Source organism: Miniopterus schreibersii, assembly GCF_964146895.1.
Source record: "Miniopterus schreibersii genome assembly, chromosome: 20".
Lineage (NCBI taxonomy): Eukaryota > Metazoa > Chordata > Mammalia > Chiroptera > Miniopteridae > Miniopterus > Miniopterus schreibersii.
Window position 1 is genome coordinate 18,924,434 of NC_138122.1, and position 15,441 is coordinate 18,939,874.

The 15,441-nt window shown below is 53.0% G+C and overlaps 1 protein-coding gene across 3 annotated transcripts in view; it reads right to left on the reverse strand.

The window, feature by feature from the left end:
* KIAA1671 overlaps window positions 1-15,441 on the reverse strand; it is a 127,358-nt gene that overhangs the window by 9,251 nt on the left and 102,666 nt on the right. For all 3 annotated transcript variants that reach the window (XM_081122670.1, XM_081122672.1, XM_081122671.1), the window contains 3 exons: window positions 3,901-4,019; window positions 2,103-2,358; window positions 767-941 (listed from right to left, as the gene is read on the reverse strand). In XM_081122670.1, the coding sequence (XP_080978796.1) occupies window positions 767-941; window positions 2,103-2,358; window positions 3,901-4,019 (550 nt within the window). The remainder of the gene's footprint in view (window positions 1-766; window positions 942-2,102; window positions 2,359-3,900; window positions 4,020-15,441) is intronic.

Sequence of the window (15,441 nt, forward strand, 5' to 3'; positions counted from 1 at the left end):
CTCACTCAGCTCTGAGCCTGGCCTGCATCCTACTGTTTGCCTTGAGCAAGTCCAAAGTGAACAAAAGTCCCTACAGCATCTTCAGGGGGACTAAGACTGTTTATGTGTAGAGTAAGAGGGGTCACCTACTATGGTTTCCAAAACAAGAAAAGATTTTGCTTCTTAAAACTCTTCCATGTTTCTCTATCTACAGATAAAGCCTAACTCCTTGGCAAGGAATCAAGACTTTCCAAGACTTGACCCCTGCTTACTTTTCCAGCGTAATTCCTGCTACCCCCGGCTTGAACCACTTAGACCCTGCCACACATGCCGGATGTTCTTTCCACACCTCTGTTCCTTTGATCCTGTTAATATTCTGTCTGGAATATCCTTCCCTGGCTAATTCCTACCTGCCCTCTAAAATTTGGCTCAGCATTTGATATAAAATGCAGCCAAAGAAATTCTCAGAGGAAAATGCATAGCCTTAAATAACTCATTAGAAACCAAATAAGACTGATAATAAACTGAAGAATCTAGAAAAAAGACCAGCAAACAAACCTGAAGAGAGTATACAATGAAGAGAGTCCCAATTGATATATCATCCCTCAAAAAGAATTTTTTTTTTACTTAGTTTCTAATAAACTGTGAAGAATTTTTTTAAAAATCACAGTTTCCTATGTAATTATGTTCTAATATCCTACAGCCTTCAGTCAGGAAGTTCTTTCTAGTGTTTAACCTCCATCCTTCCTGCTGTTCAGTGAGGTATCTGTGGAGGCGAGGGGTGTACCCGTTGAGTCCTTGAACATCCATGTGCTGTCGTCTTCCTCCTCCAGGGGAGACCTGCTCTCTGACTCGCTGAGTCGACTGCGTCGGAGGGAGTGGGAGATGGGAGCCCGGCGGCGGCTTCTCTTGCTAAGCTGCACCCGGGTCTTGAGGGCACTTGAGTCGAGGACTGAGGTTTGCTTTGGGAGCAGCAGGGAAGAAAAGGGGGAAAAACAAAGGAACCATTCATTGAGGGCATCACCCAAGAGAGGTGTGTGTGTAATTTCACTGATGCACAAGATCCTATTTAGGTGGTAGCAATTCTATATTTTAATAATACCTTAACACCCGAAGTCAAAATTTCTCCATGAAACATACCACATACATTGATTATAAGAATCAAATGATGCTTGATTGCCCTGGCACTGTGCCTGGCACATAGTGGGCACACAATGGAAATGCCTTTCCCCTCCTGGTGACATCACATGAGCATACAAGCTAGAGCAAGGTTCAATACATAGCAGGAGCTGGACAAAGGTTTGTTGAATGAATGACTGAACACATCACCTAATTAAGTCCTTATAATCCACACCGTGTCCATGTTTGTATAGTGGGTGCCCCCGTGGAGACTGAGCTTGTGTCTTTCCCTGTCTTTATCCAGAGGTGCCAGCTGACCATACTTAAGGAGGGGAATCCCCTTTGAGGCCCTAGAGGAAGCCCCGCTCCCAAAGCAGTGGTGCTCTTTTTCTGGGGGCAATCTGGGCAGCGTCCTGGAAGGGGCGGGAGCAGGAGGCAGTTGGACCTGGGCAGCCGGCATCCTGGAGGCTCCTGCTTGGCACCTGGAAAAGCTGAGTTCTCGGGGCTGCCCCTGGGGACCCACACAAGGGCTACCCATGCCTCAGGGGGTCTCACCTTCTTGGAACCACTACCACCCATTTACAGAGAGATTTGGATCCCCTGGTACTAGGGACACATCCCACTAAAGCAAGACCTTGGTGAGAACACCCGGCAGGGCTGTGAGGTCAGAGCTCACCTAACAGGTGTGGGCTGGGATCAGTGTTAATTTGAACACATGTAATTATATCTAAGGCTGCAGAGTCCATTACGCTGGTTACAAGTGGTAAGGAACCCGAGGCTCAGGGATGGGAAGGCATTTGCCCCAAGACACACAGCTGGTGGATGGCAGGTCCAAGCCACAGGCAGACATCAGTCCCATCTTAGATTGTGCCCGCTGCACCCACCAGAGGGGTGCCTGGCACACAGATTCTACCTCAGAAAGGGGCAACTCGCCAGGAGATGCTAGAGCGTCCCTTTACAAGGACATGACTGTTTCGGGCACACGCTCCCGGTTACCGACTTACATCGATGAAGGAGAAGTCGTCCACTTTCTTCGTAGAGCCAGTGTCCGGTGGGGGCAGCCCCTCCGTCCCATCGGTGGACTCTAGGTCGGTGCTGGAGCGGTCCACGCTGGTGCTCCGCTGGTCCCTGGAGCAGTCATGCTGGTCCCCGGCCGAGGTGGCCTCCGTCGGGGATGACAGCGAGGACAGACGGCTGCTGGAGGGCTGTTTCCGGGCCGACGCCGCACTGCTGTCTGGGGAGGGGGACTCGGGGGCCAAGCTACGAGAAAAGAAGGAAGGGAGACACATCACGCAGGCCGCTTCTGAGAACTGAACATCAAATAAAGGAGGCGGCAGAAAGTGGGGTGCGGGGGTGCTCCCTACACCAGGAACAGCAGACAGACGTCCCAGGAGGAGAGCCACTTTGGGCACACGACAGGTGCTGCTCCTGGTGCCGCTAGAACACCTGGACCGGTGCGGATGGGGGGGGCTAACCTCATGAAATTAAATATCAGCCTCGCTAAGGGGAGGAAACTGAGGCACAGGGATGGGAGGTAGCTGCCCAAAGGGGCAGAACTGACTCCAGAATCCACGTCCTTGACTCTCTTCTACTTCTGGGATTTCTTCGCATGACAATATATTCAAGTACCACCTGGATCACAGGAATCGCATACAATAGACAATTTATAAATAAGTCAAGTCATTACACTAAAAAGGCTCTCCCTGCCCATAAAAAAGACACCAAGGTCAAGAGCACAGGGAAGCCTCACCCCAAGGAAGGGTGTGGGCAGGCCAGGCCCCAGCGCCCTGACAGGGGGTCTATCCTGAAAGACAACCCCTCCCAGCTGCATCCTTACACAGACCCTTCAACCCAGGTGTACTGGGCGCACAGCCATGCTTTTTGTCAGCTCTGGGATGACTTTTTGCTTGAAATAGGCAGGACTTCGGGGTGTGGGGTGGGCTTGAGCCAAATCCACAAAAAAATAAGGAGAAATAGCATCGAGGTGGCAGCAGAGGGCGCTGCTACCTAGGGCTGGGAGCACAGCTGCCCCTGGGGCCCTCCGGGAGGGGGCGCTGCAGTGCCTCCTGGAGACAGAAGGGGCTGCCCACCCACTGGAGACCCAGGGAGAGAACAGCCAGCTAGGGCGGAGCTGGGGTGCAGGCCCGCCTGCCCCCTGAATCCTGGCTGCACTGGATAACCTTCAGGCTTCTGCCGTAGTCCTAGTCTCCCCCCAGCCAGGCTGGCATCTGAGAGTCTTACAAGCCGTTAACAGTGGTCATATTAAATGCAGGCAGTTTATAAAGCAATATGTACAATATGTAAACACACACACAGATATACTGAAAAAAGTCTAGAAAGGAAAAAAACATTAATGAAGGTGATATCTGTGTGCTGAGATTACTGTTGGTTTTCATTTTCTTTATAATTTTTTTAATTGTGGTAAAATATAGATAACGTAAAATTTGCCACTAGTGGGGTACAGTGCCTTTACAATGTGCAACCATCACCGCCACGTAGTTCTAGAACATTTTCCTCACCCCAAAAGGAAACTCGTGCCGGTTCAGCTGTCATTCCCCACTGCCCTCCCTTCCGGCCCCCGGCAACCACGAATCTGCTTTCTATCTCTACGGATTTGCCTATTCTGGACATTTTACATTTCATTTATTATTACCTCTTAATACTTTCTAAATTTTTATTTTACAAGAAGGGTTTACTCTTATCATTACAGACAAAGCATGTTCCAATAATACAGAGCGCTGATCCCCGCCCCGGAGTCCCACCCCGCAGCCAGGAGCCCGCATCCCCGCACGCCCCGCCTACCTCTCCCCGCTCTGGTGCTGGTCCGTCCAGGTCCCATACTGGCTGTCGGCTTCCTGTACGAGGGTGTCGGTGTCCTTGGCCTCAGGCGGCCGCCTGGAAAAACACTGTTTCAGCTGATCCTACAAAGGAAGGCCAGACAAGCGGTTACTATCCGGGAAAAATGCTCAGAACGCGGTCCCAGGCGGCACGAATCGCCCCAGCTCCCTACTGCTCGCAGAGGTGGGCCCCGATGTCTCGGCCGGGCGCCAGCGTGACCCACCGTCCGGGTTTGCCCAGGACACGGCCGGACGCAGGGCTGTTGGTGCTAAAGCCGGCGGACGTGCTGGGCCCTGCTGGGCGCCCCCGACCCTCCTCAGTGCCATCTCCGCCCGCACTGCAGCTGGGCCAAACCTCTCTCCACCTTCAATGCTCCCAGGACGTATCAGTCTGGTTAGGGCACCCCCTCAGGGGCACCCCACCCCGCCTTCCCATGGCTGCCATGTTTCCCCCCACTTGGGCCCCGAGCTGGACTTTTTTGACATGCACTTTCGACGGCTATCAACCATCCCCAACCTATACGCCAGTTGTCACTGTCAAATGAGGGTCATCAAACCTTATCAGTTCGATCTACAAGGACCCTGGAGCCCTCCCTTTTCAGATGAGAAACTGAGGCACAGACAGCAAGTGCTGTGAGGCTTGGTTCTCGCAGTGAGTGAGACGGGGAGGAGGGGCTGGAACCCAGGTTTCTGGGCTCCTATCCCAGTGCTGCTCCCCGACTCCCAGCACCCACCTGCCCCCACCTTATTCAGGAAGCTGCAGGAGGCTCTGATGGGGAAATGCACATTAAAATGCTCTGCAGGGCCCCAAGAACTTGGCAGGTTTAAAACCCACTTGCTGGGACGTGCTCCCCAGACCGCACACGGGTGGAGGCAACTCTGGGCCCTCGTCTCGCAGGCAGACGCAGCCTCAGCCCGGGGCCCATAAGGGACAGTTTTGCAACACCCAGCTGGGAGCCAGGGGGACAGATGCCTTCAGGGGCTGAGTCCGAACAAGCCACGGCACATCCGAAATTTAAAACGCGCATCCCCTCGACTCAGCAATTTTACTTCCAGAAACTTATCTCAAGAAAATCAATAGACACCCTTGCCGAGATCTACGGACGTGGACACTCCCTCCAGGGTTGGTGATCACTGCAAAATACTGGCCGTGACCTCAATGTCCAGTAAGGCGGGAACTGGTGAGATGCAAGGTGGTGAACCCACGCGGTGGATCCACCACGGCCCACCGAGGTGGCGTTCAGAAAGAATATTTACTGTCCCAGGAGGACGCCTGCCTTATACTAGCAAACGTCAAAAAAAAAAGGTACCAAAACATGTGTGCTATGTTATCAATTTTGTAAAAATAAACACATATACGTACGTGAGTGTAAGCAAAGGAAAACCTCTGGAAGGCTCCACAACACACTGTTCCCATGGCGCTGCCTGGGGTGAGATAACAGGCTGTCTTTTGATTACTGACTCTGGTTTTAGTTAGTATCCACCCCTGTAATTTTACATCTCAATATAACCTGATGATAAAATCAAATGAAATTAATGGCATCATACCTCCGATGCTGCTACACTGTACACGTCGTGAATTGAGAACAAACCAGAAGGGGCTCTTTATTTGCTCATCTGTATCAGAGCCCAGTAAGCTTTTTCTGTAAAGGGCCAGACAGTAAATACGTGGTCTCCGTCCCAGCTACTCCACTCTGCCACTGTTACCGAGAAAGCAGCCCAGACAATATGTGAGTGTGTGTGGTTGTTCCAATAAAACTTTATTGACAAATAGGTGGCCGGCTGCATTTGGCCCATGGGCAGTTTGCTGATCCCTGATCTATAGCCTGTAGACTGTCGGCTGGCTCCTCCAGGGCTGTGTCCCCGCACCTAGAACCATGCCTGGCCCGGAGCAATTGCTGCATAAGTATTTGTTGGAAGAATATGTTTCTGAAAATAACTTTTTTTGTATGAGTAGGTGTGAGATTCTTAACCAGAAAAGAGAATGCAGTCAGCGAGGGGGCAGGGAAAGGAGAGAATATTATGTCTGCATGTATTTTGGGGTATCTGACACATCCGACTAAGAAAGTGCCCTGAGTCAGGGCCGAGCTTGGTGACCCACAGCTGACAGCGCAATTCCGAGCAATTCAAGACGTGTGTCCCCTCCCCCCTATGCAACTTTACACCCCCAGCTGGGCAGGGAGCTCTGCAGTTGTGGGGCCCAGGCTGGTGTGGTGGCCCAGCTCTGTCTCAGTGCCTCTGAGGCCCCGTTGCACCCTCCTGTCCTGTGTCCAGGTCAGACCCATTCGAGGACTGAGCGGTAATAGTAACGATAACATTGAAGGCTAACTAGTGGGCACTGATGATGTGCCATTTACTCTGCCATCTAATATTCTCAACAGCCCTATGCAGCAGAACTGTCATGGACCCATTTTACAGGGGAGGAGACTAAGGCCCCGCGAGGCAACCTGACATGCCCAAGGTTACACAGTTAGAAAGTGGGGGACCTGGGATTTGAACCCGGTTTGCCTGATGTCCAGGTCTGAGCTCCCCAAAGCCACTGCATTCTCCTGGCTCGGGCTTGACATGAAGAGCTTTGTTGGGTCCTCAATGACCATTTTACAGACAGAAAATCAGAGGGCCAGGCAGGGGAACGGGTGCCTGCCCAGGCATAGAATCCAGGTGTCCTGACTCCTTGGCCTGTGCCACAGTCCATCCCTAGATGCGCCCACTGATGGGGTCTCAGACCCAGGAAGGGAAGAAGGGGAGGGGGGCAGGCCAAGGATGGGCCGACTCCCCCAGCTTGTTACACCCACCCTAGACCTCTCAGCCCAGGCTCTTATCTTCAGATAAGATACTGCAGCCTGCAGGGCCCCAGGTCCACACCCGCTCTCCACCTGGCCAAGTGCCGCATCCTTCAGAGCCCACAGTGAGTGCAGCCCCTCCAAGGGGCTTCTCTACCCCGAGTCTAGGCCGGAGTCCTGTTCCCAAGAGCCCTGACCTCAGGTGGTGGTTCTAAGTCACTTGTATGATTCATTGGGTGCCTGTCCCTCCCAGGACATATCAAGGTCCAAGAGGGGCGAGCTGAGCTCTGTCGCCACTGGATTCTCAGTGTGTACAGTACCTGGTGCTTAGTGAGTGCTTAGTAAATGGGAGGGAAGGGAAGGAAGAGGGGAGGGAGGGAAGGAATGAAAGAGGGGAGGGGAGGGGGGGAAGGTGCCAGACCAGAAGGAAATGGACTTGGAGGGGAAGGGGACTGGGCAGAGCTCTCAGAACCCTCTCCCCAAGCTGCCAGCAAACACTCCCCTAGGAGCCTTTCCTGGGAACTTGGGTCCCAGCTAGTAGCAGTCAGGGCTGTCGATGGACTTCTGGGTAGCCCATGATGTCCCCTCAGGCCATAGCACAAGCCAGGCCTTGCCCTGTCCTTGCCCAATGGTGGGGAGGAGGGGTTCCCAGGGAAAGTCCACGGGACAGCAGTTGCTGATCCCTCTTAATGGGATCTAAGAACAACAGTGCAGGAACAGTCAGATGTGGCCCAGGTGTGGCCAGGTGTGGCTGGCTGTGCTGGCTTGGATAGGGGTATAGCTCAGGGTCTAGGCTGGTCACCTGCCCATGGACTCAGGACACATCATGGGCATCAGTCAGTGGGGAAGGAAGGTCTTGGGGTCACCTCTGAGCTTGGTGGCAAACTTGGAGTGGAAGGAGGAGAGTAGAAAAGTGAAGGAGAGACAGAGGCAAATGGAGGCGGAGAGAAGCGGCAAGGAGAGAGCAAGACAGAAACTGAGAGAACACGACCACGACTGAGGAACACACAGCGAGAGCACAGAGAGACACACGGGCGACAGCGACGGAGAGGTGGGCCAGGAGGGGCGCCTGGGCCCCAGGAGGGGCTGGACGGGACGGGACGGGACGGGCCCACCTGGACTGTGGCTCTGTCCACAGGAACACACCTGCTCCTGGACTCCACCTCCTGACCCACCTCGGCAAATCCAGCTCTACTTTTTGCTAACTGTGACCGAACCCTGCTAAACCTCAATTTCCCCATCTGTGAAATGGGGTGAGCAGGATGCAGACAGGTGGTGGAGGAATCTGTAAAGTGTCTGGTGAGAGCTGCAATGCAAGGCACCTGGTAAGTGCCCAGTAGATGCCCGCTGACCTGACGATGATCATGTCTACTGTTTAGTTCCCAAAACACACGATTTTAACAAACACTCTAAACAATGCACTAACAGACCTGAATGAGCCTAACAGTCGCGCCTTTCAGCTGAGAACAAAGGGGCAACCTAACCTGATCCCCGAGTCTCTCCCTCAACCTGGACATTTGTCAGCTGCTCCCCTCCAAAGGACACCCACGGGAAGGTCATGTCACAAAATGAACTGGACCCCAGCTCTGCCCCACAGTCCTGTCACCCTCCAGGGCCGAGCCATTGCCGGCACATACAGGCTGCAAAAGGACGGCTCTGGCAGTGACTCACTGTCTCCATGGGACAAGTGTGCCACCTAAAGTGACAGGGGCACTCGCTTGCAGCTGGCCCTGAGGAGGCATGTTTGGTTTTGGTTGGGAGTGCACGACAAGGCTTCAGAGCAAGGGTTTCCTTGCTACCCCGACAGCCTTGAGGCTATAAACAGAAATGACAGCTGGGCCAGGGGGCCCCGGCTCCCGCCAGCCTCCGACGCAGAGTCCCCCAGCCTCCAGAGCCCAGCAGCGGGCAGCCTGGGGCCTGAGCTCTGGATGTCAGAGGTGAGCGAGGAGGTGGCAAGAATAGCAAAAGCCCTGAACACTTAAGCAGCACAGACTGTGCCTGGCGCCACATCAAATTCCTTATGCGGACCATCTAGTTTAATTCCCATAGTAGATACTATTAATGTCCCCATTTCACAGATTAGGTAGCTGAGGCTCTGAGAAATGAAACAGCACCAACAACAGACACTCACATGCGCTTACTGTGCGCCAAGTTGCAGAGTATAGTCCACCCAGCAACCCTAAGTAGAGGCTACTGTTATTACCCATTTCCCAGATAAGAAGACTGAGACACAGAGGTGAAGGGACTTGCCAAGGACCTCACGAGCGAGGGAAAGAGCCCGATTCAAACCCAGGCACCTGGCGCTGGGTCTACAGCCTGTCACACCCCCCCCCCCACTCTACCAACTCCCGTTAGCAATTTCACCCAGGAAATGCCCCTCTGGGAGACTTCCCGGTACAGTCTGTCAGCCACCGGCCAATGCTGGCCTCAGATCTGCTTGAAACGTGTCCCTAAAACACAGCTCAGGCATCCCCTAAATATCAAGAACCTTTTTGCAGGGGAAGGAATGGGGTAAAGAACCTTCTAGAAGTACTGAGAGACTCTCACATGAAAAGAGACAAATTCAATTTCCCTTTTAAGTCCAAAGTCCTATTAATTAAAGGCCTACAGTTCTAAGGTTAGGATGAGCCAAGGGAAGAGAGAATTGGGGGTTTTAAAAAATGTACTTAACCCAAATGACAGGACAGCCATAGTGTGGAATACTACTTACTCGTTAAAAAGAGCTGTTAAAGGGATGCGCAGATGGGAGTGTACTGAGGATGGCCTCCCAGATACACTGTCAAGTGTGTAAGGCAAGAGAAACATAGGTGGCCTGTGCTGCCACGTGTCCGGGAGGAAGCAAAGTACGTAAACATCTGAAAAAGTACAGACCGTCAGAGGCCACGGGACACTGTGAGACACTTGTCTCTGGGAGGGGGACTGAGTGACGGCGGAAGGGAAAGAGGCAGACGCAGTCTTTATCCTACCTCTCTTTGTATTTTGTAATACGGTTAGTAATTTTTAAAAAATGTTAAAAGGTACAATTCTGCATAAACATATAATTCTTTTGTTTCCCAGCTTCTCCCGTTCATGGAATCGGCTCCCACCCAGCCTGACTTGGCTCCTCCTGGAGAGATTCTTAAAACAGCCTAAGCCAAATTTGGCTGCCTTTTTTAAAAACATCGCACGTCAAAACATCTCTCATGCTTATTTCAAGCAAGGGCTCAACTTATCGGGAGACAGAACTGCAGCCTCGAGCTGGGCGTCCCTCACTGCCTGAGGACCCCAAGCCTCCAGGGTCTCCCCCGGGGCAGGACGAAGCCGCCACCTCCACAGTGATCAGTGGCAGCGATCACACTCCAGTGTCACAACACTGCTTCTCCAGCCCCGCTTCTGGTGACTCATCTACCAGAGATAGGCACCCAAACACAGATGCACACACACAAATACACACATGCAAACATATACACAAAAATACACAAACACATACACGCATATACACAATACACACCAATACACATACACAAATGTATACAAAAATATAAAACACACAGACGTAGGCATAAATACAAACAAATAGCACCGGTTTGGGGTAACAGAGGCCCTTCCATAGGGCATCTGTTGTATGAACCCTGGTTTATCCCTTCGAGGGAACACGGCGCTATTAGAAACAATGCAGGGGAACTTCAGGCGCTGATATGGAGGGATGTCAAAGGCATTACAGATAAGTTCACAAAAACTCTGCCTTAAAACTACCCCCCTGGCCGTCCTGGGCCCCGGGATGAACAGAGGTTTCCAATCCCAGGTACCTCAGGTACTCCTGGGCCTCAGAGAGGGAGGGGAGCAGGCACAGGGGACGAGCGGTAGGCGACAGACAGCTTCGTGAAGGGCATGTGGCACGTCCCGGGCCCTGGTAAGTGGGTCAGATCGGGACAGGTGTGGGAGAACAGAGGCGGCAGAGGCAGCGAGGGTGAGTGAGAGGCTGGGAGGAGGCGAGGCGGGGGAGGGGAAACGCTGTCTTTCTTGAGACTCTGCTATGGGGTGGGCTGGACAGCCCCTGTCCCATCCCCCTGAGAAGCAGCCCTGCAGGGCCCCGCCTTACAGATAAGGGGCTGGTGTGCAGAGCTGGGGCCTCCAGGCTGCCGGGCTGGGTGAGGAGAGGAGAGCCCAGAGCCCGCAGCATAAATGGGGCATCTCTGCCCTTGGAGTGGGGGCCAGGCAGAGGCAGGGGCCGAGCCTGGGTGCTCGCTTCCCTCCACGGGCATGGTGGCAGCTTGGTAAGGAACACCCAGCCCCAGTGGAGGGACAGAACCAGTTGGGCTGACATTCCATCACCCGGGACAGAGCCAAGGGCTCCCTTTCATTCTGGTACCCAGCCCAGATTGTGGCTTTGTTCAAAGACCCTGCCCAGGGCCCAGGGCGCCACCTGTTGTAACTCACGACCCAGCCCTCGGCAAGCCAGAGGCCCTGGAAAATGCCGCGTGGAGGCCATCTCTTTGGTGAACTTCCTGGTGCCCACGTTGGGGCAGAACTGTGCCTTACAGGGGTTCTGCCCGCTCATCACGGGGCCCATCGGGTCCCAGGTTGGTGAGAACGCTCTGGGAGCCTAGGCCGTGGGTCCAGGGCGCAGGGCCAGAGCTCCAGCACCATGCAGAGCCAGCTTATCAGCGCGCTACAAAGTCTGGCACACAGGCAGAGCCCGGGACCTGTTCGGGCAGACACTGCGCTTTGGTGAAGCCCACAAACAAAGCAACAATGGCCCCATCTGGAAGGAGCTGGGGCCCGCGCAGGCTTCCAGGCAGCTGCAGAGGCCCGGGCATCCTGGGGGCCAGCACTCGCTTGGAAGGACTTGGAAGTCAGACCTAGTGAGTGTGACAGGCTCTCAAAGGCGGCTGCAGAAATGTGCAGCGAGATGTCAGCTACCCAAGGAAACGTTTCTCAGTTTGGGGACACCATCCAGGCACCGGGGACACAAGGAACTTAGCACTTGGGCATTTTGGTTTATCTTGGGTGAGCCCGCACCCTGGCCGGGTACCCAGCAACACGCTTGACTGTGCCAGCCCCCAAAGGGCCCTCTCAACAATCCGTGAAGTAGGTTCCAGTGTCACAGCTCCGCTAGTCCCAATCCCAGACCCAGGCGCAAGGTGCATGTTCAACTTGGGAACTTTCGGGTTTTGGAAGGCAGCGAGCAGGCACACTGTGGATTGGGAGATGCCCCCAGTGGGGTCTAGGCAGGGTCTCCCAACCTCGGCACAATGGCACCTGGTGGGGCTGTTCTGCAAAACGTAGGATGTTTAGCAGCATCCCCGTCTGTACCCACCAATGCCAGTAGCAACACCGCCCCCCAGTCCTGACAAAGAAAATGTCTCTATACATAGCGACCTGTCCCCTGGCGGGCAAAGTCCACTGTGGAGTGATACAGTCCCCAAGGGAGTAAAAATTGGCTCCTGGGAGGGGCTGAAAAATCTTATTTATTTTTCAATCCTCACCCAAGGATATGTTTTTATTGATTTTAGAGAGAGAGGAAGGGAAAGAGAGAGAGAGAGAAACATCAATCAGTTGCCTCCCGTACAAGCCCCAACCTGGGATGGAGCCCTGACCGGGGATCAAACCCGCAACTGTTTTGTGCACAGGAAAACACTCCAACCAACTGAGCCACCCAGGCAGGGAGAAAAAAAATCTAATTTTTAAAGCATACAGTTCATATACAGATATACAATGTAGCCATGATATTAAAACTTCATGGAAAGGCAATTAAGAAAAAAATATTTAAAAAGGCCCTTTAGGGGGCAATAATTTAAAAAAACCCACAAAAAAGTGGATAAGTATGGGCATAGGGCAACATCCCACAGGCAGTCGTGTTAATATTTCTGTAGGAACATGTATGAACCGTCACACCGTGTGGGATAAATAAATACTATTAATTACTTCACATTAGCGCAATTGGTACGGGGCAATTTTGCCTCAAATGAGAGCTGAGTGGATTTTGGAATGGTGGATAAGGGATTGCAAAATGGTGTTCCATTTCATACAGAGAAAACAGACACTCAGAGGAATTATGCAACTTGCCCGTGTTTGCGTCTGTGTGTGCATGCACGTGTGTGTGCATGTGTGCGCACGCCGAGGTCTGCCTGACAGCAGGAGGGATTTAAGCACCACACGCAGGGCCTCCAAGGTGCTGGGGGACGCAAGATGCTAAGGAAGGGCCCGGGCAGGGACAGGGTGAGAAGGGGAGTTTGGGAAGGAGGGGCAACAGGGTTTTAGGCAGAGATGGTGACCAGCACCCCAGAAAATCAATGTGCAACTTGCTTCCTCCCTGATGCCTGTCTGCACCTCCAGGGAATTCCTAAGGGAGTGAAAAGGCAGAGGGTTTGGTGCCTCACCTCTAGGGGCTGGGATATTAGCCGCAGACCGTGCAGGTCACAGGGATTGAAGGAAAAGAGATGTCAGGTTGGCAGGCGCCTCGGGGTCAAAAGGACCCCAGCTCCAATCCTGGCTCCCTGTCATGTAGAAGCTGTGTGGCCTTGGGTAAGTCACTCCACCTCTCTGAGCCTCAGTGAGAACAGAGAACCACTCCGACCCCAGGGCTGATGCCAACACTGCACAGGCTGAGCATGGTGTCTGGCACATCAGGGAATGAATGCCACAGCCGTGATGCTCAGAAGTCAGAATGACCTCACTGCAGTGCCACCACCCTAGGCAACACTCCCTCGGAGGGTCTGGCAGCGCTTACAGGGACCGTAGGGACGCCTGCAGCAGTGACTGCCCTTGGCTTCCGAGTTTGAGACCGGGAGCGGCCGGCAGGCCCCGTGCAATGTCCAGGCGAGGGAGGCGTGAGAGCACCTTGAATTTCACCCGCCTGGTTAAAGGGAGCCCAGATGGGTCGACAGCAACAATATCCCGCTCGCCTCGGCCCAAAACACCATCTCAAAGCCAGACCCACGGGCCAAGGTGGCAGCTGGTGCCGGGGTCAGTGGGGACAGGGCTGAAAATTCATGGGGATCACGCGCTCCCTGCGGTGAAAGAACCAGTTTCTCGACTCTTCCGCGGCCTCTAAAATCTCTCCGGTGGCGTGAGAAGGCTCTGGGAAGGGATCGGATTCTGCAGCTTGTGGACAGGCTTGTGCACACGGCTGATTTTTTTTCCTTCTCGGGTAACTGGATATCGGCACCATCTCGGCGGGTAAAACACGGTGACAAATTAGAATATCTACCTGGATGGGTTTCCCGTCGCTAGGCAACCAGAGGCTGCGGCTACGGAGCACATCCCGCCCCGGCCCCTTCTCGGGCCCGGGACTGCAATTAGGGGCACTGCAGACGTTAAAGGTCCCCTGCAGAAACGCTGATGAAGATGACGTGCGGCTCATTAACTCCTAATCCTGAACAAAGGGCCATTTTTGTGGTGGTTCATAGATTGTGAGGTGCCTCCGAGGGATTCGCCCCATTGCGTTTTCCTTCCATCCGTCCCTGTGAAGCAAGGGCTATGGTTGTCCCCACTTAAAGCCAGGGGGACTGAGGCTAGGAGATGGAGGAGGGGGCTTGTCCAAGGTCACAGAGCTCATACACAGCAGGGCCAGGGTTCAAATTCAAGCTCCCATCTGCGGACCTCCAGACTCTGGAAGATGCCAGGCACACCCACGAGCTCACGGTGTAAATCAAAGCCACGGGAGCTCAGCTTCAGAAGTTGAGAAATGCAAATCCACCTGGACGGGCCATCTTTTTAAATAAAATAAATATGGGGAGATGCGTGGCCCCGATTGGCTGTACCCCTGTACAGAGCATGGTGGGGTGCGGGTGGGGTAAAAAAGGGATATGCCAACCCCGAAGCCCTGATGGTCAGTTTTTTCTGATTATAAAAGTTACACATTTTCCCTGTAAAATATAAATACAGACCTAGACATTAACATATATATTAACAATAAAATGTTATAAGAAAATAAAAACCATCCATAATCCCACCATTGAAGAGAATCACTGTTAAATGTGGGTAAATTTACTCCCTGTCAGATTTCTGATGAGTATTTTATTTTATTTATTGATTTTTAGAAAGAGCAAGGAAGAGGGGGAGAGAGAGAGAGACATCGATTTGTTGTTCCGCTTAGTTATGAATCCATTGGTTGATTCTTGTATGTGCCCTGACCGGGGATCAAAGCCAGCGTATCGGAGATGATGCTTTAATCGACTGACCTACCCGCCCAGAGCGTTCTGATCGTTATTTTATAAAGCTGGGATCAGGCTTTAGGGGCAATTTGCCAGTGTGATGATCTGTTTAACGTCTGACTCTCCTGGGTAAGCTGAGGAGCTACTACAACATTTTTGACAACTGGATAGTGTTCATGTCGTTTTTTAAGGAGAAGAGGAAACTAAGGCTCAGAGAGGCAATGTGACTGACTTGAGATCACACAGCAAGGAGGTGGCAGTGTCAGGATCCAAGACCGAGTCTGTCAGGCCCCATCTATACACCAAACAGCTTCTCCTCCCATCTCTCATCTCCCAGCGCCTCCCTGTAAGCAGGGAGGCCTGCTTCTGTCAGGCTCCTCCTCACGGGAGCAGGGCTGGAGGCCACAGCCCGCCAAGCCTACAGCGTCCCACGGCCCTCCCAGGCGAGCCATCTCAAGGGGGCTTTGGCTCCCCCCCTCTTACTATGTAATTGCCTCTCTGAGCATCCCAGGCAATAAGTGTTTCTTTTATAATTGTTTTCAGAGCAGCAACCCTAGAATTTCCAAACAAGAAGAGATGAGCACA